Source organism: Drosophila teissieri, chromosome 3R, assembly GCF_016746235.2.
Source record: "Drosophila teissieri strain GT53w chromosome 3R, Prin_Dtei_1.1, whole genome shotgun sequence".
Classification (NCBI taxonomy): Eukaryota; Metazoa; Arthropoda; class Insecta; order Diptera; family Drosophilidae; genus Drosophila; species Drosophila teissieri.
The window spans coordinates 20,652,383-20,676,427 of record NC_053032.1 but is presented as its reverse complement, the minus strand read 5'-3'; the positions used below and the strand labels follow the sequence as shown (position 1 = coordinate 20,676,427).

At 46.2% G+C, this 24,045-nt stretch overlaps 1 protein-coding gene across 1 annotated transcript in view; it reads right to left on the bottom strand.

Moving 5' to 3' along the window:
• LOC122620297 (nephrin) overlaps nucleotides 1-24,045 on the bottom strand; it is a 71,446-nt gene that overhangs the window by 9,776 nt on the left and 37,625 nt on the right. The window contains exons 3-14 of the mRNA XM_043797683.1: nucleotides 16,216-16,348; nucleotides 14,922-15,136; nucleotides 14,725-14,835; nucleotides 13,997-14,209; nucleotides 13,617-13,786; nucleotides 12,099-12,234; nucleotides 10,649-10,785; nucleotides 8,110-8,248; nucleotides 6,238-6,386; nucleotides 4,885-5,035; nucleotides 3,744-3,970; nucleotides 2,343-2,517 (exon numbers count right to left, since the gene is read on the bottom strand). Coding sequence (XP_043653618.1) covers nucleotides 2,343-2,517; nucleotides 3,744-3,970; nucleotides 4,885-5,035; nucleotides 6,238-6,386; nucleotides 8,110-8,248; nucleotides 10,649-10,785; nucleotides 12,099-12,234; nucleotides 13,617-13,786; nucleotides 13,997-14,209; nucleotides 14,725-14,835; nucleotides 14,922-15,136; nucleotides 16,216-16,348 — 1,956 coding nt within the window. The remainder of the gene's footprint in view (nucleotides 1-2,342; nucleotides 2,518-3,743; nucleotides 3,971-4,884; nucleotides 5,036-6,237; nucleotides 6,387-8,109; nucleotides 8,249-10,648; nucleotides 10,786-12,098; nucleotides 12,235-13,616; nucleotides 13,787-13,996; nucleotides 14,210-14,724; nucleotides 14,836-14,921; nucleotides 15,137-16,215; nucleotides 16,349-24,045) is intronic.

Genomic DNA, 24,045 nt, shown 5'->3' with positions numbered 1-24,045 from the left:
TTTATTTATTTATTTGTTTTTCTGTGATGTGCCGTGTTCTTTTGCCTAACTGATTGCTTCTGACTGTTTGCTTATTGTGTTTTCCCTCTTTTTTCGGGGCCCTTGTGAGCGGGGCAAATTGGGTTGAAAATTGAAATTAGCCAAATCGCTGGGTGCTCAGTTATACTCGTATGAGATCTGGCGGTATGATAAATAGTGGCTGCTGCGGTGGAGAAATTATGAAAATCAAAGGCCATTTCGGCCACACTTATTGCCAGCGATTAGAACTGATGGCACTTGCCGCTAAGCCTCGGCAATTATGAGCAACATGTGAGCGGCATTGTTTATATTTATTAGATTTCCAGCCAGCGGAAATTGCAACATAATGTGCGAGCCAAGCCCCAGGGCCAAACTGATTGTAAGATGATCCCCGGGCAAGATTTATGCCAGACATTCGTTAATGCCAGCCACTCCCCTCCACTTTCGTTGGCATCCAAGCGTTTCCGCTCCATTTGCGGGCCGTCAAAGCAACGGCCTCGGAATTGAAACATTGCCAGGACCAGCCTTCCTTTCCTTCAGGTTTTCCCGATTTTCAGATTTTCATGTCCTGGCTGCTGGTCCTTTGCCATCGTCGTGGCTTTTGAAGTGAGCGTTTGAGTGGAAATTGCCTACACCTGCGGCTCAATTTAATTTTTGTTATTGCCCGGCCCGTGTGGATCGTCTGGAAATTGGCTGGCTTCTGATGCCATGGTTCACGGCATCTCAGCCTGTTTTTTAATCAGTTTGCTCCATTCCCGACCTTCGTCCTTCGTCCTTCGCCTTTGCCAACATTGTTTTCCTTATTTATACGGCTTTGATGCTTTTTTTCTGCCGGCTCAAGTGGCCACTTTGCCTGATATTTTTCACGTTTTCCTTAGTGTAATAAATTCTCTTGATGAGTTCTGCGTAAACTGATTTAAATCAGCGTCAGCTGATTTGGCTTCATTTTATTTATATTCTTGAACTGGTTTGTTGGAACTTAGCGGCCCACATATGAAAATCTGCGTGAGCTAGGTGGTTGTTAAAATTCCGCATAAATTAGAAGGATCCCCAGCCACCGAAATGGGGATTGCCAAGTCCATGGTCTCGGCTGTGCAATCACAGAGGCCGAATTTACGAGTCTGCGGCAGCCCATTAACATACATAAGTAACTCGGCGAGAAATGCCGGGCAGCTGTTGTTTCATGTAAATAGGTTTCGCCGGCGAATTGAGTGCGTTCCGAAAATCTAGTGAGTGCGGTTAATCGAACATTTGCGTATCAAATGCAATTAGCCCCATTAAATCGGGCAATATGACTGATTTATGGCTAACTGGGCGAGGAAAGCGCACGAAAAGCGAAAAGCGAAATGAAAATGGCCAAAAAAAGGAGGGAAAAATGGAAGTGGATGTGGAAATGGTAATGGAAATGCAGATAAAAATAAAAATCAGCATGAAAATAATGACAGCATTGTTGTCGTACTCTCGTAGTTGTGTGCGAGCTGTGAGAGCTGCGAATGGCGAAAGGAACAATAAAAGAAAAGTGTCTACGGTGGCCGTTAAGCAAAACGAAAATTGAAGCAATTCCGCTTACGTTTGGCTCACACAAACACACATACGCAGCTCGCAGGACCTCATATGTGTGTACACACACACACAGCGACTGGCAGTCGCATTATGTCGTTAGGCAGGAGCAAAATGAAGAGGCTGTTGCTACACGCCCCTGCGTATACGTAATATGCGTGTGCCCCACTCAAAGAATTGATGGAAAATGCTGAAATGCTTTCCGCTCCACTGCATAACTCAGTCAGTGGATTAGAAAAGGGCGTCTCGTCCTTTGGGGTGGCACTGGCATCCCAGCTCGTGAGGCTGTTAGGCAGTTAGGCAGTCTTCAGGCTCGCATCTCTTTTGCGCTCTAAGGACCTCCCTGTGTCCCTGTGTCCCTGTGACGCCATGTGCGAACTTTTCGCGGCGGCTGATTGAAGACGATTTCCCCGAACTTGCGTTGATTTGAAAATGCAGTCAAGCGTTGAATTAGACAGTTCCGTCCTCAGCTGCTCAAGGGTTCCAGTTTCAGTTCGTTTCAGTTTCGGTTTCGGCTTTGGTTACAGTTTCATGTTCAGGTTTTTTGGGCATTTTATTGGCCTTGGAAAAGAAGTGACCCACAAACTAGCAACTCGGGTGGCCATAACTCGTGCTCTTTATGTGATTAGCAGAAGAGTTCTGCCTTTTTTTGTTTTTGAGCTTCCGCCTCTCAACTGTGAAGTATCGGGTCGCTATTTTCTTGGGGGGCAGAAAACAGAAGACAGGACAGGACAGGGATCACATTTGGGGATTGGGGCACTCACCATATGGTCCCAGTTGGGCGGCCACGCGTACATTCTCAATCACCACCGGCGGCTCGCTTCGTCCTTTGGCGTTGACGGCGTAAACTAAAAATTGATATTCACGTCCCGGCTCTAAATTATTCAAACGAAACTGTGGACTGTTCTCCTGCATGCGGAAGATGGGTGCAGATGTCGCCTGGAATTATAGACATTTATGTTATATATATATATTTTGTGTATGTTTTGGCTGATTTGGAATGCGGGCATGACAAGAGGCGCATTTATAATTCACTCGCCACACGCTGCAAAGTATGCCATGTATTTTTACTTTTCTGTCCCATTCGCAGACCCAACGCATAAATAATTGCTCATGCCTGAAAAATACGGAGGCACAACTGTACTGAAGCCCACGAAAAAAAAAGAAGAGAAACAGCCACTGAAACTGAAAGAGAAACAGAAACAGAAACAGGACACTGTCTAAAATTTAAAACTGAATATCCGTTTGCCGTAATGGGACACAATCGAGTGAGCTTCGTTGGTTACGCACAAATTCCCACTCAAGTAAGCGTAAGTAATTTATGTTGTCCTTGCGGCACTTTTCCAACCTCACCCCCGCCCCCAATCCCACGGCCCACTGCGAATGTGTGTGTCCTTTATCTAGCATGAAACTTTAAAGCTGCAAAGGAGCCTGCCAAAGGAGCAGCCAGGGCGTGGGTCAGAGTCCGGAGATGATGTCGGGCCATCATCATCATCATCAGCAGCACGGTCATCATCATCATCATCATGGTTGTAGCATTTTCATTTTCATTTTCATGACCATCCTAGTGATGAGCTTTGCGCTTGGCTACTTTGCTAATAAACTCGCCCGGCCAGCTTCAGCGCTTCATCAAGGCTGCTGAGGGCAGCCAAACGAAATGAAATGAAATTTTCATATGATATTCCCATCTAGGAGTGACAGAGATAATTTAATAACTCAGCATGCACTCCCCGAGTGGCTGGACAAAGGGTAAAATCATCGGACCTGGGGACCAGACCCACAGCATTAATTATGTTGTCCCTTTTACACTCGAGTTGAGCTGAAGAAAACCCCCGTCCATGCACCCATGGCACCCCCAAAATACTTATTAATAATTCAAGCAGAAAAGTCAAAGGACATGCACACTAATTGACCATATGGATTTCCAGTGAATTATTGCACACTCGCACGGCTCCACACTCGCACTCAGAACTCGGATCTATCTTATATTCACCCCGATTCTGAATCTGAATCAGATGCTGCAACTGATTCTGTTTCGCTTTTAGCTGGCAGCTGTTTGCCGAACCGTGAGTAAATTTTAATTTAATTGAGCAATTTGCGTTTGCCCTGCCGGAACTTATCAACTTAGACTAACTGAATTCAGTGCCCGATGCAGTGCCACTCACCTGATCGTTGAGCGTGGATATCTCGTTGTCGCCCAGGCCGATGGCCTCGCTGAACTGGCCACGTCCCTGGCCCGCCGATCCGCCCGGATCTCCTGCGTAGAGTGGGTCACCGCCCACCACCTCCAGCATGAAGTACTGCGAGAGTCCTCCGTCGCTGCCCGCCACACAGACCACCTCCAGGACGGTGTCGTTGCGCAGTTCGCAGGCCTTCGGTGCCTCCGGGGTGTCTGCAGAAAAAGGTGGCAATGGGTATCCAGATATAGCAGTTAGTCATAGTCATAGTCATAGACAAGCCGGGACTTAATGGCCAAATGGGGTGGCCACCCCAGCCGTAATTGCATTTAAACGCAGCTCCCGTCGCCTTAAAGCGCCACTTTGCCGCAAATGCAGGCGTTGCCACGTTAAAACAAAAATAAAGACCGGCGACTACGCCCCTAAAATTATGGCAGTCAGCTTTAATTTTGGCCCAAGGGTGCGATGCACAAAGTGGGGATAACTAAATTGGTATATAATTCTATGCTGTCTTTAAAATGTTACCAAACTAAAAGTGCTTTCTGTTCAAAAGGCAAAAACCCTATTTTAATTTTTGAATCGTTTAACGGGTGATTTGCGGTCAATTTATATGAGTAGATCTACATAATATACAAAATTTACTATATTGCTTAAGAGTTATATAGTTGTTTCTGCAACGTATCTAAAATCTTTTCCTGAGTGCATCACCACGCTTCTGTGTACTTTGCATTAATAACCATCGAAGTTGGCCAAGTCCCGGAGCAACGGCTGGCAGTTCAACCTGCGGATTATTTGGCAACATTTTGGGCAAACTACACCGGTGCCGGCGACGTCAGTGCCACCCGGTCCTTCCAGTCACCATCCCTTCCCTCACCCGGCACACACTCGCCAATTATGTAAGTAGATCCTTATGTGTGCATAAGAGATAGACTGGGCGGAGGAGGGCGGACGGCGGAAGGAGGACGGAGGATTCCGACTCCAGCACCGACACCGACACCGGTGGCAATGCCGACACCCGTACTGTTTAAATTGCGGCGAAGATGGAGGTAAGTGCCGGCATCTTGTGGCAACAACTTCCTCGACTCGACTTGAGTGGGAGGAGGATTCCCCCACTTCCAGTTCCACTTACTTGCCGGCAGGATGTGCACCAGACAGGGCGTCGTTTGGCGGCCCACAGCATTGCTGGCCCAGCAGGCCAGCGTTATTAACTCGGAGTCCGTTTGGGGCAGGTACGTCACCGTGCTGGCCAGTCCGTTCGACTGTATCCTCGAGTTGAGCACCTGTAATGTAGGGTAAACAGACGGGGATTAGGGCGTCTTCATTGTGCGAACGTAGGCAGAAGGATCAGGATGCACTTCCACTCGAATTCCATCATCTCCCTCCATTGACTCCCTCCATCGACCCTCCCATCGAAGCAAATCGAATTGAAATCAAAGCAAACGCAGAGCAGAGCATCCAACCAAAAACGAATCCCAGTTCGGATGGGGGCATAAATATTTGAAGGCAAATAAGTTTTTATTGCAAGCCAAACGAATCGAACTGGAGACGGTATAAGTCATCCGGTGGCCAGTCGATGGGGCAGTCGGGGTTTTCGTGCAGATTTTCAAATAACTTTTGCGGTAAATGAATTACTTTATTTATTGTGCACAGCTGTCCCAGGACCGACATTTCGAGGAAAGTCGATTCACATATGCAAGTCTTTCGGTTCGTTTGGTCAGCCATTCTGCTTATTTTTCCTCCTCCATCTGTCTTTCCCGTATTTTTGCCATTTTCTACCATTTTCTGCCAGCTCTGCAGTCCTTCGCTTTGCACCTAAACGGTTTGCATTTTAAATTCCCTCGAATCGGTGCGGTATATGTATGTATGTGTGTATGCCCCACCATTCCGAATTTATACATTTTGATTAAATTTTAATTCAGTCACGTACGACGCTCGATGCCCCACCTCGACCATTGTTCGTCTGCTCCTCTGAATTGTCGAACGAAAATCCCAGACAACCCTCGAGTATTTAGCACAAGTTCTGCTAATAGCACCCGACTTCGAACTTGGGTGCCAAGTCCCAGCCATCCTGCCTATCCTACTCCTGCTACTCGTGCCCACTTCTATTCTTCCTGACTGGCTGCATGGAATTCCGAGTAATTGCGACAGTCGTCGGGCCAAAGACTCCGGCTGCAGCACGTTTCCCGGCATAATTACAGACACAATAAGTTCGGTTTGGATTCCGGACGAGGCATGCACCTTTACCATTGCCCCAGTTCGATGCACGGCGAAACAACTGCTTTGAACTTGATTCCAAACAACCATCATTGTACGAGTATTATATGAAATCAATTAAATTCCAATTGTTATGCCAGTTAACAACGTGACTCCTTACAAAACGATAACTGATAAATACTTTTGGGTTATATTTCACATTTAAACATATATTTTTTTGCGTGTGTGCCCCCCAAAAGAGAAAGTAGTACTTGTGCTACTGACTTACCGGCGACACGTTCCGGGTATTGTTGTACGTCCAGCTGAAGCGCACGGAGTCCGGCGGATCGGCATCCACCTCGCATTTGACCAGGATCGAGTGAAGGCTGACGGCTCCAATGGAGGTCTGTTCGGTGCCCGACTTACAGCGCGGCGAGACTGAAAGGATGAGAGTGGATAGGGAGCTTCATAAATATACACCGAATCGAGTTGTTAGGCAGCAAAAAGTTTCCATTTTAAATTCGTTCAGCCCGCCCCCTCGGTGCGCAAACAACTGCCGCCCACTCACGGGGGGATGTAGCCCCCCAAACCCCCCCCAAAAACCCCCTCGAAATACACACAAAAATATGAGGCAAGAAGGAGAGGCTGCTGGGTCCAAAGGGAAGTCGAGCCAGCTACATAGCCTTGAGCATAGTAATTAACATGTTTCCGTTTCACGAACGAGGGGGTTTGTGTTCTCCAAGTTCTCTTCTCCTCTTTTTATATCTAGTCCTCCTTGTTTTTTTTTATATTTATTTTATGTGTAGCTTAGCGGGGAAATCTGGTGTGTGCCAGGTATCGAAAGAAAAGCGAGTCGCTCGGCGTTTTACTTTCACTTGGCTGTAAAATGGGAGCAGATATGCGGAAGCACTGCCTTTTGGCCCCCAGGGAAATGTGTCTGTCAGGTTTGAATACTCGAGTATCCCGGTTTTCCAGCCAGCATCACAGATTGCGTGCTGAAAGCCGCCTTTAAAATGTAAGTCACGCCGAGGCAGATAAACATTCGCAGCTTCATTACTACGTTCTTGGCTTTTATCACAAGCCGCCTTGCATTTCACCGTCGCATACTTAAGCCATCTGTCTGCGAACTTGTTGCTGTTGAGTGAGTGTGCCAGTGTGTGTGTGCCTGTGTGTGTGTGCCCAAATATGGGAAAAGTTACCTAAAGCCCAAACTCAATGCTAAGACGACTCCCTCGGCAAAACTTTCATAATTTCAAATATAAACTACTTAAACTGTCGTAGGTCCTCGCGAAGGCGCTGCAGCAATGCATTTCAGATTTCAGATTTCAAAGTGGCAGCCAAAAGGACGTGGCAGTGTTCCGGTTTTCCAGCGTTGGCAACATGAAAATACGTTTCTTTTTTTCGCCTTACTTGTGCTTGTAAGCTGACAACACAATAAATGCGGCCAACAATGGGCCACGCACCATCGCTCTCAAGGATCCCATTCTCGGAGCTTGTATGCGAATGGCAAATGCCATGTGTGGGTACACGAGCCCGGCCAAATAGTGTACTTAAGAAGCACTCGAGTTGCTGCGTCGATTGTGCAGCTTTCGCTCTGATTTATGCAACCAAATCGCTTGTGCGAGCAGTAGTATATGAAATCCACATTAATCACCTCAACAAAAAAAGAAATGGCCAAAAGGCAGGGGAAATTCGACCCGGGGCTGTGAAAAAATCGGTTTGCTTGCAACCGTGAGGTTTATGAAAAGTTGTTCTCTTTGGGCGAGCGGAAAATTGCGGAGTGCTGGATTTATAGGCGAAAGTTTTGTCAGTGCGTGTGTGTATAAATCAATGGCGGTTGTTTAGGCCAGCGGCAGCATGAATTTCAGAAATTTCAGAATTTTACAATTGTAAACAAGCGGACAACAAACGCCCGACAGTTACAGATGAAGTTAGCGACGGTCATGCATCATTTCTAAGCAATTTCCCCATCCGCCGTTGCCCCCAAAAAAAGTTGCAAACTCCCATTCCGGCAGCCATCGCTTGTTGATTTTGATTTTATTCTGCAACTTCCGCTTCCGGTTCGCCATGCTGTTTCATCACGTCGTTGCCCCCTTCATTTTGGCGCTGCTGCCCCATGTAACATAGTTTGTGTATATTTTATTTCGCCAGTCGTACTTACACTGCACTTTTAAAGTGAGACTCGAACTCCGGGTCTCGCCCTCCGTGTTTGTGGCCCCGCAGGCGTACGCCCCCGCACTCTCCCTCTCCAGTTGCGTCAAGTGCATTATTTCCGTGCTCTCGCCCGACATTCGCATGCCCTGAAATGTGAAGAAGGGGTTATTAATTCGGTGCGGAATGCTCTGTGGTTGTGAATTCCATTTATTGGGGGCAAGCTGCTTAAGCCACTCCAAGCTGGGCTTTAAGTGAAGCGACGAAGCCACTTTAAACTGGGCTTTAAGTTAAGCGATGAAGTCAGAACATAATATGAGGATGGTTAAAAATGAATCTACTTAAATTCCATTTGATGAATCTTGCCATAAACATCTTTAATTTCATTCAATTCCTTCAATTATTCATTAAATATTATTTTCTATGTACATAAATAGGTCATATGGCTGTATATTTAAATCCAGAATGAGAATGAAGAATGATTAGGAAATCTTTCGCCAGTATTGCTTCACTCATAAATGAAATTATGCCTATTTAAATAACTATGTAATGATTTTATTGCAATCACATAAGGTTTAGATATATAATATATGGAGTCATTTGGGGAATATAATTATCATTTGATGACTTATTCTGGGAGCTTTTCCCTATTTGCTTTCGAGTGCACACACATGTGCCGAAAAGTATTGTCCCACTGGCCTGAGATGGCACAAATTGCGGTGGTGCCAGCTGCATTGTCGAGTGACCACAGCAGCCACAGTACCCACAGCCACCACCACCACCACCATCAGCACCACTATCACCATCACCATCGCCATCACTAGCAGCACTAAATGGCAACCACAATGGAGCCAATGCTTCCCGCCCGGCTATTTGCCATTTCCCCATTTGGTATGTGGGTGAATCGCTGCGGTTGCCGTCGCCTAATGCGGTCTTTTTAGTGGGCCAAATAATAAATGGATTTTATTGAATCAAATTAATGTATTTTTCGGCATTTAGCATTCAGCATTCCGCACTCAGCATCCAGCATTTGACACTCGACTCGAGCTGCTCAGTGAGTTTTTCGCAGTCGCCGCTTTTGCTGGACAAGTGACTCCATGCGGATGCAAATGCTCCATTAGCAAAGCTTGACTACGGAATAATTCGATTATGCATTCGATTTAGCAGCGAAATCCCCGCTGACATTTGCACATGCATTTAATTAATTCATAATAATAATAATAATGCAATTTAAATGGCTTAAGCTCCTTCCACCTACACCACCTACACCACCTACATATGTGTGTTCCATATCATTGACAGCTAATTTGCACCAACGCATTTGAGCCCTGTGGAAACACGCGTTATAGATACGCCGCAAATTGGCCATGCTGCATCATTTGATTATTTGTAAAATTCATTAAAAAGCCATGACTGCACTGATGGAGGGCGGTAATTGCATTGGCCCTTGTGCCATAATGCATTTAACAATGCCGAGAGCAGAAAAGTTGGCAACACAACACAACACACACATTCATTTGTGTATTCGCTCGAATACTGGCTTTAATTCGATTCCTCGCTGGCATTTCAACTTCATTTTGCGGCTACGAGCCCTCCTGAAAAGTTTAAGTTGACCCAGTGCAAAAAGTTTTCCGAAGCAAAAGATAATAACAATCTATATACGAGAGAACTGACGTCGAACGCTGGCTCTTTATAACTTTTTTTTGCGCACATTTGGCCAGTCGTTTTTCATAATTCCTTGCCTCATTTTACCCGTAGCCTATTAATGCCACTGCCAGAAGTGGGCGAACCGAAAATCAAAAATCAAAGTGCCCTAAATAAAGAGAAGTTTTTTGGAAAAAACCATCCCCATCCCATTGGCCAAAATGATTTTGGCAATTTGTTAAAAGAGTAGAATGGCATGGGAAAATATGAGCTGGGAAAAATATGAGCTCGGGTTTATGGTTTTTGCTTGTTATGAAAAATGATGATGTGCCATGTGGACAAAACTGTCAAAGGATGGCAGAATCATGCGGTTTAATAATAAAAGCCCAAGACAAAGTCACAGTCGGGCGGTCAACAATGGTCAACGTTTGACCAGCACAAAATTGGCACAAAAATAGCACAAAATAAATATCCAACTGTGTCGTCGTTGGGCAATCCCAATCCCAATCCCAATCTCTTTCGGTTTATTTGCCGCATGATAAATAGTTAAATAATTTGCAACACGAATAGACTTCAATGGACATCGTGAGCCAATTATAAGACGTTTGAAATGAAAAATGAGTTCAGCACTTGGTCGGCACACTTCCTGACCACCATTATCCTTGGGCACAGCAGGAATGCGAAGCATTTTCACTCTTACACTCTTATTGCCAAATTAAATTAAACCGCAAAAGTGTCTGCGTCTAAAGCGCCACAAGAATGTGAACGCCTTGGGCGCCACTTGGGGCAATTGAAAATAAGAATTTCAAAAAGTGTCCGATACACGTCAGCTTGTGAAAATAAACGATGATGAGTTGCAGTGGAGTGGGTGGGCTGCAGATGAAATCAGTTGGTCATATACTCACATTCTTGAACCAGGAGTAGCTGGTCACCGGCGGCCGGGCATCCGCCCGACACTTGAAGGTGACATTCTGGCCCTCGGCCCGCGTCACCAGCCGGCTGGGATCCTCGTTGGCCAAGTGCACCGATACCGTGGGCGGATCTGTAGAAAGAAAGAAGCAAGTAGTAAGAAGTAAGTAAGTAAGTGCGGCATCCGGCTTAATGAGCGCAGCGAATTGCTGAATAAAAGTCAAAATAATAAACGGCAATGGGCCCAGCAGAGGAGGTGAACTGCGACTCCTGGCCAGCAGCATTGCGTAATGTACTTAGCCCCAGCTGCCGTACCTCCTTTGGGCTCCTTTGAGCCACAGCAGGCCTCGTCCTCTTGACCACACGCCAAATGGGACTATTAGTTACGGTTGTAAAAATCTAATACGCGCCCCAAAGACTCTTGGCGCCACTTGGGCCTGCCCCCAGTCAGTCTTTTGTCGGCCATCCTCAAAAGTATGGAGAATGGAGTATGGAGTATGGAGCTGGGGAGCCACTACTGTTATGGTGGTTATGCTACAGCTCGCAAATGTCAATGACGTGGGCTGAGCGGTCGAAAAAATTGCCGACGTTTATGCTGAATTATTAAAAGGAAGCACAAAATGAAGAGCTGGCAAATCGAGTCGACTGCTGGCCTGATTTGAGTGCAGGTAATTCAGATTTCCTCAGTTTGATGCACGCCGAAAAAAGCAGCATCCTTCGATAAGAATGAAAACTTTAAGCAACATTAAACAACCATTTTTAATCAAACTGGTAGTCACAAATATAAAAATATTTCATTATATAATAATAAGATAATAACTAAAGAATAATTTCGTATCTTGTTTTTCGCAGTGCACCCTGCCATACAAGAAAACTTCAACGAAAGCAGCGGAGGCAGTAATGTAAAGCGGAAGTCGGAAGCGGATGTTGCAAATATTATAGAGGCCGGCAAGCAAAAAAAAAAAGGAAAGCAATAGAAACATAACGGTGCAAATTTAATCAAGGCAAGTCAAAGAACACGACATTGAAGTCAACTTGACTGCATTTTATAAGCTGCTTAGCTGAAGGTGGCCGGCCAACAGGTTGATGTGGCCTCCAGCCAACTTGGTTGGCTCCGTTCCGGATCCGTTGGCTCCTCTGGATCCTGTGGATCCTTTGGCCTTAATAAAATTACGCTGGCTCTGGCCGTAATATGCGTCTAATTGGACTTTCCTCGGTCAGGCCCACACGGCCACCCACACATGCACACTGAAATGGGCCCAGGACCTGGGCAGTTGTGCTAAGAATACACAAAAGCCTCCGAAGGCCGTGGCCCGGATTCAGAGCTCAGAGTCCAGAGCCCAGACCCAGACCCAAATGCCCAGCAGCCTTTATTCCACAGGATACCACACTACCAAAAGGTAGTCCAAAGAAGGAAAGGAGGAATATGCTGGAGTATGTACTCACATGCCACACGGATGATGCGCTTGTCCTCGATGGCGCCACCGGAGAACCAGGGATTCGTGGCGCGACACGTCAGCTCGGCATTATCGTTCTCCGATGTTACCTTCAATGTCAGGATACTCGTGGTGATGTTCCCGTCCTGCGGAAAATAAATGGTGCAAAAAGAACGGCGTACTAGTTACAGGACACGGTGGTAAAAATTGAATGATTTTGGATTAAATATTGGTTATATTAAATGCTATTTATCAAGACTTAAGCTGCTTTTGTTAAGAGACCACTGCTCTTTGTTGACTGAAATTCCATCATCTTTTTGTATAGATATTTTATCTCCTTATATAATAATACATGATATATCGAGTTTCTGCGATACTCTCTATCCTTGAAATGTTTTGGACTTTTAAGTGAAACTTAAACTCCTTTGGAGCTGCCATATATCCCCGTCTGATAGGCGGCCTTCGTTAGCTCTTCTTCAGCGCGGTGGCCACTCGAGTAGCAGTTTGCAGCATGGTCTTTGAAAATAATGACTCGAATTTCGAGCTAAGCCGATGTCCGTGTGCAGCAGTTTACCCAGTCAGTCAGTCAGCGCTGGGAAAGGCGATGTGGAAGCAGAGCGAAGCGGAGGATCTCATGGCAAACTGGGTATTAAGTTACGACATCAACCAGCTCCGAGCCCCAAAGTCGAGCCACGTTTTGGCAACAATCGATGCCTGGCCAGGCAAACTAACAAGCGCAGGACTCCCCGAGTCCTTCGTGTGTGGAAATCTGTCCCCCAGTTGGAAGTCGAGTCGGTTATGCACGAGTTGACTAATGCCTGACGACGTTTGGCAGCAACTATCCATTTACATGGCATAATTAGAAAGCGAAAAAGGCAGTGGCAGTGGCAGTGGCACCACGAAAAAAGCACCTAATGGATGCCGAAAACTGAGACATCTCCGATACCTTCAACGGATAGGCAAAGGGAACTGATAAATGCTGACTTTAGTGGAAGAAAATCGCTAGCATTTGCCAGCAGATGCGAAGGGCAAAGGACGATGGATACCAATAAAAATTCGCACATTAGCCGATTCATTGGCCTTTGGCCGCATGGAGTGCAAATTTGTGCAGCTTGGCCAAAAACTTTTCGCCATTGCAGTTCATCAAAGAAGCGGCGGCTGGCGGAGAGTCAAGTTGTCCCTTCGTCCCTTCGTCCTTTCGTCCTTTTGTCTCTCCCTCTGCGGCTGCTGGGAAAAGTTTGCCCGGCTAGCATTTAGGGTCACCCAGTGGTCGCCTCGGTTGCCTTTGTTGCTGCCCCGAGAATCTGGAGCTATTAGGCGCCGCACAGTGTTATATGTGGAAGTGCCTGCTGCACTGCGGCCAGCTATCAAATGTCGAACGCTCGAAGCAAATTTTCCGGGCACAAAGTTGCGTTGTCCTGGGAACGACAATAAGTACGAAAACTTTCGCCTCACCCAGCTATCCACGCCGTGTACTCCATAAACTAGTCAGACATTTTCGGGCAATTTGGCCAGGACATTTACTCACCTCCTTGTCGCTGTGGACGGTGACCTCGGCATTGCGAATGGGCTCGCCATCGAGCAGCCAGGTGATCTTGGCCGCAGGATACGAGCCCCAGGACTCGCAGCGTATGGGCATCGGTTGTCCAGCGGTCAGCAGTTCGTTGGGAGTTGCAATCTTTACGCGCACCGGTTTCACTGCCAATGGAAAAGTGCACAATACAGTAAATACATATATATAAAATATATATATATAATACAGTTCAATAAAAGGACCCTTTGGTCAACAAGTCAGCTAATCAACGAATGTTTTCATGGCATGCATTGAAATGGAATACTTTTATGGCCAAGTAGCTGGCAGCGGAGCTGGGTTGTAATGAATGGCAAATGCTGGGGTTGATGACTCACAGTAAACCTGCACGGTGACATCCTTGCGGACCGGATCCACCAGCCGTGTGCCCTGCGCCCGGCACTCGATGCGAATTCCGTAGAAGTCCCGCGTGGTGGTTCCAATCAGCAGCTGATTAACCATCACGGTGGCGCCCTCCTCCACGGACGTGTGGCTGGTGCCGATTAGCTCGGTGTCGTCGCGCCACCAGGTGACTTTGGGCGGGGGTCGTCCTGCAAACAGAAAGAGAGCGTGAGGGGGTGAGATGATGCTGCAGGATGTGGAGGATCCTTGCGACCGGTTGCAATTGACACTCCTGAGTGCGATGGTAAACAATGCGTCTGACTGCGGTGGCTGTGGCACTGACAAACACAGTGAGACGCACGACAGTTAAGTGGGTCAGACCACCGCATAAAGTGCGTTCGAGTGCACAGTAAAAAAAAGAGGGTTACAATTAAAGAGGATTAACCTGCAAATGGCGTGCCAAAAAAATGCATATTTTGCGCTTAGTTGACTGCGAGCAAGCTGCGTTTAGCTTACACTATTAAAGAGCATTTATCCATTATATATTTTTTGTGTTTAATTTTTAATTATCGTAATAGAGCTTAGGATAACGCCATTACGCGTTTTAAAACATTTTTTCTGCTATAACTATGATAAGTTAAATCAAATTAAAGGGTTTAACTATGATATTTTCCAGTATGCAGCTATTGTCATAACCTAACTGACATAACAGCCAGGAACTTACCGCCTCTCACTTGACAGCAGAGAAAGAGCTCATAGCCCTCTCGGAAGGGTCCTGCCATCTGGGTTATCTCCTTGCCCTGGGCATCGAAGATGCGCGGCTCCTCGGGCGGCACTGAAATGGATGCGACAAATGATGCGCCACTTTAGCGGTCAGGCGGCTCCATAATGCGCACTATATACCACACTGTTGCCACTTACCAACTAGGGTCAGGTTGTGCCTGAAGTTGCGCGTTGGGGAGTTGAAGAAGTCGACGCGACAGCGATAGACGCCACCGTCCTCCGGCTTCACATCGTTGATCTGCAGGCGGGAATCCTTGGGATTGTCGCCGATGCTGAAGAACAGACGCTGCCCCAGATCGCTAGCTATGGCCGCATGTGGCGCCAACTTCACGTTGCCGCCCCGCGAGTCCAGACTGCAAAGGGGAAAAGAGGGGAAAAATCAGGGTGGCGAAAGTACAAGTGTAAGTGAGGGGGCGTGGCAGCATGTAGCGATTATTAGATGTCATAAATAAGCATATGCGAGGAGCATAAGTTGGCCGACATGGCTCCTTCCAACACACCCACCCCTCCAGCGCCCCTCGCATAATTTGGGTCCATAAAAAATGACGCTCAATTTGCACACCATGAGCCAGGAGTTTAGTGTGGAGTGTGCCAGGACGAGCTCCTTCGCCTGCCCCGCGACTTTGGCAGCTTTGCGCAAATTGCAGTAATTTGTTGCTGTTTTAGTAAATTACTCAGTTTATTTCAGGACTCTGGGGTGGCCAGCACAGGAGCCATTGCTCCTGCTGCATTTTGCTGCTTATGATTATCGAGTGCCGGCCACTTCACGTGCACGACTGGCCTGACACAGATCCTTTTGCCCCGTTTTCCCTCTTCTGCCAACCATAAACCCCTTTCTAATGAGTGCTCCCGAGAGTTTTCCCGAGTGTTTCCCGGCTGCCGGCTGCGGCACGCAAAGTCGGAAGGCATTTGCCATTTGCCACTTGGCATGCAGCGCACACGCTGGCTGCCACAATTTATATTGAAAATTTATCAGCGTAAATTTATGAACAAAAAAAAAAAAAAAAGAGCAGGAAAATATCATGATGGCTACGGGTCCATATGCGTGTGTGCGTGAAAATTTGCTACACTTTAGCAACGACAGCCGTAATCGGATGTGCTTTACATTTATTATAACAAAGTGGATTATGACGGGCGCATCCTTGCCCCCAAAACAACCTCACACATACATACACTGCCGCACACATTGTACGCACATGTGGCAGCTGCCGGAAATAAGCCAAAAGCGCTCGGCGGGAAAAAAAAAATAAAACACGTAAGGTGTAGCAAAAGGATGCTGACGATTATTTCACGCTCCTGATGGCCTGATGGATGGACTGATGGACGGACGGATGGATGGATGGCTGTCTCGTAGGCTCTCGGAGTGGATGATTGCGCACCAGTGACCCCCGGGATGTATGTATGCACATATAAAGCAGTAGTTTTCGCTCACCTGTACAGAGGAATGCCCGTGGTGTCCTTGAACCACAGCAGCAGCTTCACCGAGTCCTGCGACGTGGGCGGCGTCAAATCGCAGGGCAGCTCCACCGTCTTGCCCAAAGCGGCCCAAACCAATCGAGCGGGTACTGAAAGATAAGGAAGGTTTATTATATCACTGCACTTGGAAAAAAAACCACAAAAACTAGGTTGCTTATAAGTAAAGCTCTCGATTTGACAAGCCCATAGTTATATAATATATCATATATTCAAAAAGATATCAATTCAGTTTTGTAAATGAAACTTGTTATCATAACTTTCATAATATTTATAGAAACCATTTTAAAAATGATAGTAGATTTCCACTGTGTTTGTAAGAACATATTGATTTCCCACGGATTTTGTTCGCTCTTTCTTGTATTTTATTAGCTGTCGTCGGCAATCGAAGTCGATTCTGAAGAAATGCCTCGCAGTGCGATATATATTTATTTATTATTTGCACTTCCTGCATGATTCGGCTGATTGTTTGTTATTTTAACACAATGCTTCCGCTTGCCACTCGCGGCAGCAACGCCCCCGCCCTCTCCCACGCCAGCGAAAACGGTCAACGCCCCACCGCCCACACCTGCTGGCAGGCCACGCCCACCGACACCCAGAGCCGCCCACCGTCTTGTACCGCCGCTGTCGCATTGTCCTTGTCCTCCGCTTCCGTTCGCCGCTTGTCGTCACCAGCGTCGTTTGCCGTTCTCGAGTTTGATGTTTCTTCTTTGGTCCTTGTCGGCTTCTCCATCTCCATCTCCTTCCCTGGTTTTCGTTATTTCTTCCTTTTTGATTCGACACAAAAAAATGATTTCTTGTGAATTTGTGTGTTGGGCCCATGTTTTGTGTTATTTTATTTGACAGGGCAACCTGTAAAATTTCCACATTGTTTCCGCCTGAGCGGCTTCTTTTATTTTTGCCCCACCTGCACAATAATGCGGCTGCCTCGTTATCTGGTTCCTTAAAGCCAAACTGTGTGCTCAACTTGCCCCGAGCAGAGCTCGCTTTTTATGCAGTTTAAATTCGCAACTCGATCGGCTCAGCCTTTATGGCTTAATTTTAAGCGACACCGCACTCTGGCCACGCGTTTATTTTGCTTTTATTTTGCGGAATAAACTTGAAAACACTTTTTTGCTGGTGTGTTTTTCGCCGCTCTTTGATGATTTTCAGCGCAAGTAAATGGGATTAGAGCGGCAGAATAAAAAAGGCAGGGAAAAATGTATGCAGCAGCGCGAAAATATTTGCACATTATTGAAGTCCCAGAGCGCGGCGCTCGTTGGTAAGCTGTGTTCTTTTGGCCGCAAAGCCAACGAGTTGGCCATTTGTTATAAGTTGCATACTTTCCGGCGCGCACTCGCTGACAACTTGAGTAAAATGGCAAACAAAATGGCTGGCAAAATGGCTGGCAAAATGCTGCTTCTGCCGGATTCTCTGCTGCAATTTGTCAACGCTTTGGCTTGCGGGCAGGCTGTGCAAATACTCGTATGTGGCCGAAACGAGAGGAGACGACAGACACCTAACCCGTAAAGCCATATGAATGGCCTCGGATATGCGGATGTGTGGTGCCAAATGGCAGTGGCTCTAAATCTAAATCATGGCTGCCACATCAGCACCCCCGCCATAAGACGCCATTCAGCTGCAAACTCCTGCATCTGACCAATTATGCAAAGAGCTGGAAGCACTTTTTGATGTGCTCCACCGCGATTAAGATCTATTTATAATTGCCTCTGGCATTTGCCCAGTTGTTAGCGCTTCGTTCCCCATGATTTATGACCACATTTAATTCTTCTATTGGCAGCCGAACGACGACGCATTCGTCGTCTTTGATGTGCCTTCAAGAAGTTCCAAGTTTCAAAGTCCCAAGGCAAACTGGCTCTACCTGCGGTGCACCCTCGTTTTTGATGTTTTGTTTTGACACATCACATTATTTGTGTCTATTTTTGGCCACTTGTAATTTACTCAACCCAGCGAGTTGCATGAACTGGGGGCGCGCGACTAGAGCTTGTGGCACTCAATTGGAATTCTGACTGCATGAGGGAGTTTCTGGGTAGCGCATCATTTGTGCATCGGTGCATTTGACGGGCTCTCAACGGCATGAATCGATTAATTTCCATCGAATTCGTTGAGTGTTTATGGCTGTTTTATAATTCCAATTAAGACAATGGCGTGTTTTCGAATGCGTTTTTCGGTGTATTGAAAAATGGAAATGCATTTGGGATGATCTCTCTGCGGAATTCTCTCACTCGCGCACACACATACACACACAGAAAGTGTATTTTATTTTATTTTACGATTTAACCATTTCCCACTGGACCGTAAAGCTTTAAAGTTTACTAGGGAAAAATTGCGCATACGCAACGTGTTACTTTGCATGCATAAACCAAGAGCAGCCAGCAGCTTTTCGTGCCCCATTTGGCTGGAAATTCTCTGCGTCTCTGAGTCTCCTTGCCACAAGGCCAGTGCCCCAAGACAACGTTGCATTAATTATGCAGTGGCTGGAGGCCTTTGCGGCTCTTCAAGGCGAGATTCGCTCTCTGGGTTTAAGACATCCACGTAATACAGCCAGCGGGTATATTTAATTGATTTTTTTTAAGCGAACGTTGGCTGCTGGCCAATAGTTTAATGAACTTTCGGCAAAATAAAGCCACGGCAAACGGAAAGTGTTGCAAGAACAATAATAGAAAATCAACAAAGCGTTTGTCTAAATAAACTCAGACTCACAGGCTGCCCATTAAGTGTGCCGTGTCATTGTAAACAGTAGCCAAAAACAATGAAAGCAAAAAAAATGGTATTTGGCAATCTTTCAATACTCGAACCGATTTTCTTTTTTGTTTCAACCAAATGGTTCTATTCAATTGATATTTAAAGCGTAAGCGAATGGAATTCGGATCGGGCCATTGGGGTTGACACATAACACATAACACGTAGCACATAGCACATAGCACATAGATAACACATTACACATACGCACTGTGTGCGCAGTGTGGTTTTGTTCTGCGGTTGCGGCTTTGTCTTCTTGGTGAATGGTAAATGGTAAACGGTGGTAAACGGCGGATGTGGGATGGCGTGGTTGGGGTTTGATTGAAACGTTTGCCAAACGCACATAAAAGTCAATTACGCAAAATATAAGTTAGTTAATTAACTGAAATCAGGGCGAGCTCAGCATAAATGTATTTCTGTACCATGTGTCCTGCGCTCTCGATCCTTAGCCCTTTTTTGTGTGCGTATTTGAGCTGCTGCTGCTGCTGCTGCTGCCATGGGGCTGCTAATGAAAAGTTTATTTAGAACGGTGGCAAGTCGGAACTAAACCAAATTACAGGCAATTGCCAAGATAAATATTTGAGTTTCACTATTCAGAGCGGCGGCTGCAGATGCTACACTGCGCCACAGTTTGCCACATGCCTTTCCACTCCATGTAGAAAGGGGGGATCGCTTCGATGCTTCTACTGCCTCTTAAATATTTCATTCAGACTCCGGCCGGACTCTGCTTTTTCATTTCCTCCTCAGACCCTCGAATGGCCGACCTTACTTGCTGCTTTTTATGCCACGACTGCCTTTGCCGCGTTGGGCCAAATTGTTTACATTTAAATTGTACATTATGGCAAACACAGACACACTCACTCACACACACACACACACACTTGCTTGCCACAAAATGTAGCAAGTTGAGAGCGAAAGTGGTTGCCATTGCGGACGGAGGTTCGTCCCGCCCTCCCATTGCTCCTCCCATTTTTTGACCCAGCAGCTGTCGGGTCACGCCCCCCCGTGCCACGCCCCTTTGTAGTGTAGTCAAAGTCGTCAGTGACCCTAATGTACTTTCTCACACTTTTTAGCATGCATTACGGGCTGCCTAACATGGTTGCCTCCATTCAGCGCGTGTGTGTGTGTGTGTAAATAACTTTTAAAGTGCTTTACTCGCACACTCACACACTCACACACACTGACTCTCACTTCGCTAGAAATGTGAGTATGAATATTTACTTATAATTAGAAATGCCAGAATGTTTTGTTTTCCCTGCTTCAGCCTTTGACTTTGCCCCTGCGTATTTTTCACTTCCTGTGTGTCTCTGTGTGCGTTTTTCTGTGTGCATGTGTGTGTGTGCACTTCCGGTTGCCGCCATCTTTGAGAGGGCAAATAAACGCCGAAAAGTGCTTAACCTGACTCTTGTGTACATGACTCTTGTGTTCCGTGCTCTTTGTGTTTGCATTACTTCGTTTTGGCCAAAACACTGGTAATGTACAAATTAAGAAGTTCCCCTACACTGGGGACAAGCACGAAAAAAATAAATGTACCCGAATTATTTAAAGGCAAAATGTTTGGGCGAGTGTCGCGAATTCGTGGCGCCAAAGAAGTCGAGCAACAAATGTTCGCGCCAGGCGATTCAATTAGGCGAAATATTTCTTGGCGGCCCTCTGCTGATACGAAATGTTCCCCAACATTCTTTCGCAGGCTTATTAATAACAAGTGTGTGCACTGATAAAAATAACCTTTTAAAGGTGAATAACCACGCATATATGTACATATATGCCACAAATACACTTGTACATGAAATTGCAGAAATACATTAGATATGATTAATTTCTTGTAAATTTTAAATAGGTATGTTTAAGCACATTATGGCACAGTTAAGTTCAAGAGGCTAGGGCTATGTAAATAAGCTTATTTATGTGCTTATTTTCAGCTGCATCCGCTGCCACTCCTCGCGTTTGTCCGAGAATTTTCTCACAGTTCAGCTGGGGATTTTTCACAAATCCGGCAAGTCGTTGTCGTCGATGGCGTTGTGGGTCAGCTAGCCAGGCAGCCACTCTGCCGGCCTGGCAGTGAAAGTTTTCAAATTAAATTTTGCGACGCCATTTTCAATTAGAAAACTTCTCGCCCAAGGTCTCTTGCAGAAGCGCGATTCACTCGCCGCTTTTCCAAACCGCCCACTAACGCCACCCACTTTTCCCCATTCGTCTGCTTGTGCCACATCATCGGTTCAACTTGGCTTTAGCGTTTTTCCCCAGATTTTTCAGAGAACCAAGGACGAGAAGGAGAAGGACCTTCTTGGCTGGGTTGCGTTGCCTTTGCTTTCAATTAAAATGCGTTCGCTGTCATTTTGGACGCCGTATTGCACTGGCTACGTGATTTAATAATAAAATACGAAAAATATTCCAGTCAGCGCTTTGTTGTCCTTGTTGTCGGCCATTACGTGGCTGTTTCTTTTCTTTTTTGTTGTTCTCCTCTTCTCCTTCTGGCCGTTGTCCTGACTCCTGGCTATGCCATTTTCTTTTTCCTCGCAACTGTTGCTCGGGTTTTACGGCGCGCTTTGGGGACTCAACTCGAGCGACTGAAGGAGCATTTAAACAGCACATTAAATTCGGAGAGCGAATGTGGTCGCAGTGCAGCACTCACTCGCTTTTGTCCACACTAAAATCCTATTAAACTCCAGTGGGCAAAATGCGCATGGATGTGCATTATTAATGGCAAAATTAGTTGCGGCTTTGGTTAACGTAAAGCTGTAAGCTGATTTCCTTGATTTATGGCCCTCTCTGGCCGGCAGTTTGTGTTTAATTATTTATTTGCTTAAACAGTTTTTTAATTGCAATTGAATCGCAATAGCAAACGCGGTGAATGGCCATTTTATGCCACGTTAATTGGATGCCGAAACTGACCTCCAACCTCCAGTTGGTTCGACAGGTCGCTCTAATGGCGCGTAAATTACTTGATTCCAATTACACCGCCGACGACGACGACCACCCAAAAACAAAAGCCGCTGCGTGTAAAGAATGTGGGCTGGGCTACGCCCCCACACACACAAACACACGAATTGCAGCAGCCGCAGCAGCAGCTGGTACACATGTCCATGAATTATACAAATTTATGCGCTTTTAATTTTGGATCAAATGTAAAAATAACAAGCCACGCCGCAGGACGAAAGTCAAATACACTTTCCGCTGTCACCAGCAGCAGAATGGCATACTGAAGGCTACCCTCACTAGTCAGCATAATTTCCATCGCTCACTCGAGCTGTGAAACGTGTTGGTTATGATGGCAAAAAAAAACGAGGTGTCCTGGGACCACAGCACAAGCTCAACCGCAAGAAGCAGTCGAAAGAGCTGTGAGTGAGTAGGGAAACACGAAACTGAAATGGGTAACTGGTAGCTGGTAACTGGAAACTGGAAAACAGTGAAAATGAGCAAATAAATTAAAATGCCAGCAATGGCACACAAAGCAGCCGCACGGCATTTAAAAAGTAAAATATGGCAACGACTTGCTGCAGGATATTTTTCGCCGACACAGCAACAACAGCGAGGGGCATTGCTGCTGCTGCTCCTACTGCTGCTGTTCCTGCTGCTCCTCCTGCAGCAACATGCAACACATGCTGCGCAACACGAGCCGTTGCTGTAGTTCCAGCTGGGGAGGAGGTTTTGGATGAGGAGCCGAGGCGCAGCTACAGGACACGACAGGACACAGCTCGCTTGGCTGCAAACAGGAGCAGCAACAAAAGCAGCAGCAGCAGCAACCTCAAAACTGGGCCAAATATGCTGGGTGCTGTGTGCTGGGTGCTGGGTGCGTTGTGGGTCTGACAGGGGCATGGCACATTATTTACACGCGTGTTTATTATTTTCAATTAAAATGCACAGGGCAAATTTCGTAGGTAAACATGCGACAGCGACCGCCTGCCTTTTGTGACTCATGTCACAGGCAGCAGCAGCAGCAGCAGCAACAAGAGCAGCACAAAAGCGAAAGTAACACACAGATACCGAATACAAATAGTTCGACCAAGCCTAGGGGCAATTTATTTATAGTCCCTTCTTTTTCAAGTTGTCGTAAAATTGCGTAAAAATCATTTTTGAATTTGTGCCAGTTTTTCGAAACAGCACAACGCACCACAGCACTCGGCCCTCTGGCAACTGAGCACTATGAGTTCAGGGACGTAGTAATAAACCAGGTAAAGGGGGCTTGTTCTCTACAACTATTTTATTCACCACAAAGTGAAGTTTAAACTGTGGTTCTAATATTGTTACTAAGGAATTAATGGGCAGCCGAAAATACATATATATTTACTATTTATAAATGGGAGCACTAATTGGAAGTTTCTTGGAAACCCCCTAGCCCACGCCTCTGCGGTAGGTACAACCGATTTAGAACATAGGCCCATACACACATTTACACTATACTATACTATACACTTCAATGGCTTTGTTGCCGCTCCGAAAATTTCCCCCTGACACGAGCTGGCCCAAAATATTTTTATGTGTTTTTAATGCAATTTAATTTCGTTGCCCACGCACCAAAAAAATAAAAAACATATACGATATATATTTATATATATATCTGGGGGAAACCCGGGGGCCCAGGGACATATTTGGATTTGGACAGCAACTGAAAAATGCGTAAATGTTTGCCGTAGAGAGCCCAGTAATTCCGATTTAAATAAATCAAATTTTCTCAAAAAGAAAAAAGAGCAAATGAGGCACTGGGCTTTTTCCAGCGTTTTTTTTTTCCAAAATGAAAAGCAAGCCTGCGCGAAATGGCGGATGATTGGGCGCCACTTTTGGGGCCAACGCACGGCAGACATTCGAGCAATGCCTCCAGTCAGCAGTTTGCTACCGGAGTGAAAATCAATTTAATTATAGCTGACAATTAAATTTGCGCCGAATTAACAGCGACACTTCAGTGTATTTTTTATCCCACTGCCACTGGCAGCAGAAGCAGTCAACAGGCGACAGTCGGCAGTCGGCAGTCTCCTGGCTCCATTTTCCACTCGCTCCAGTTGGACAAATGTCGCGCTGATTTCTTGTCAAACAATTTTTTAATCAG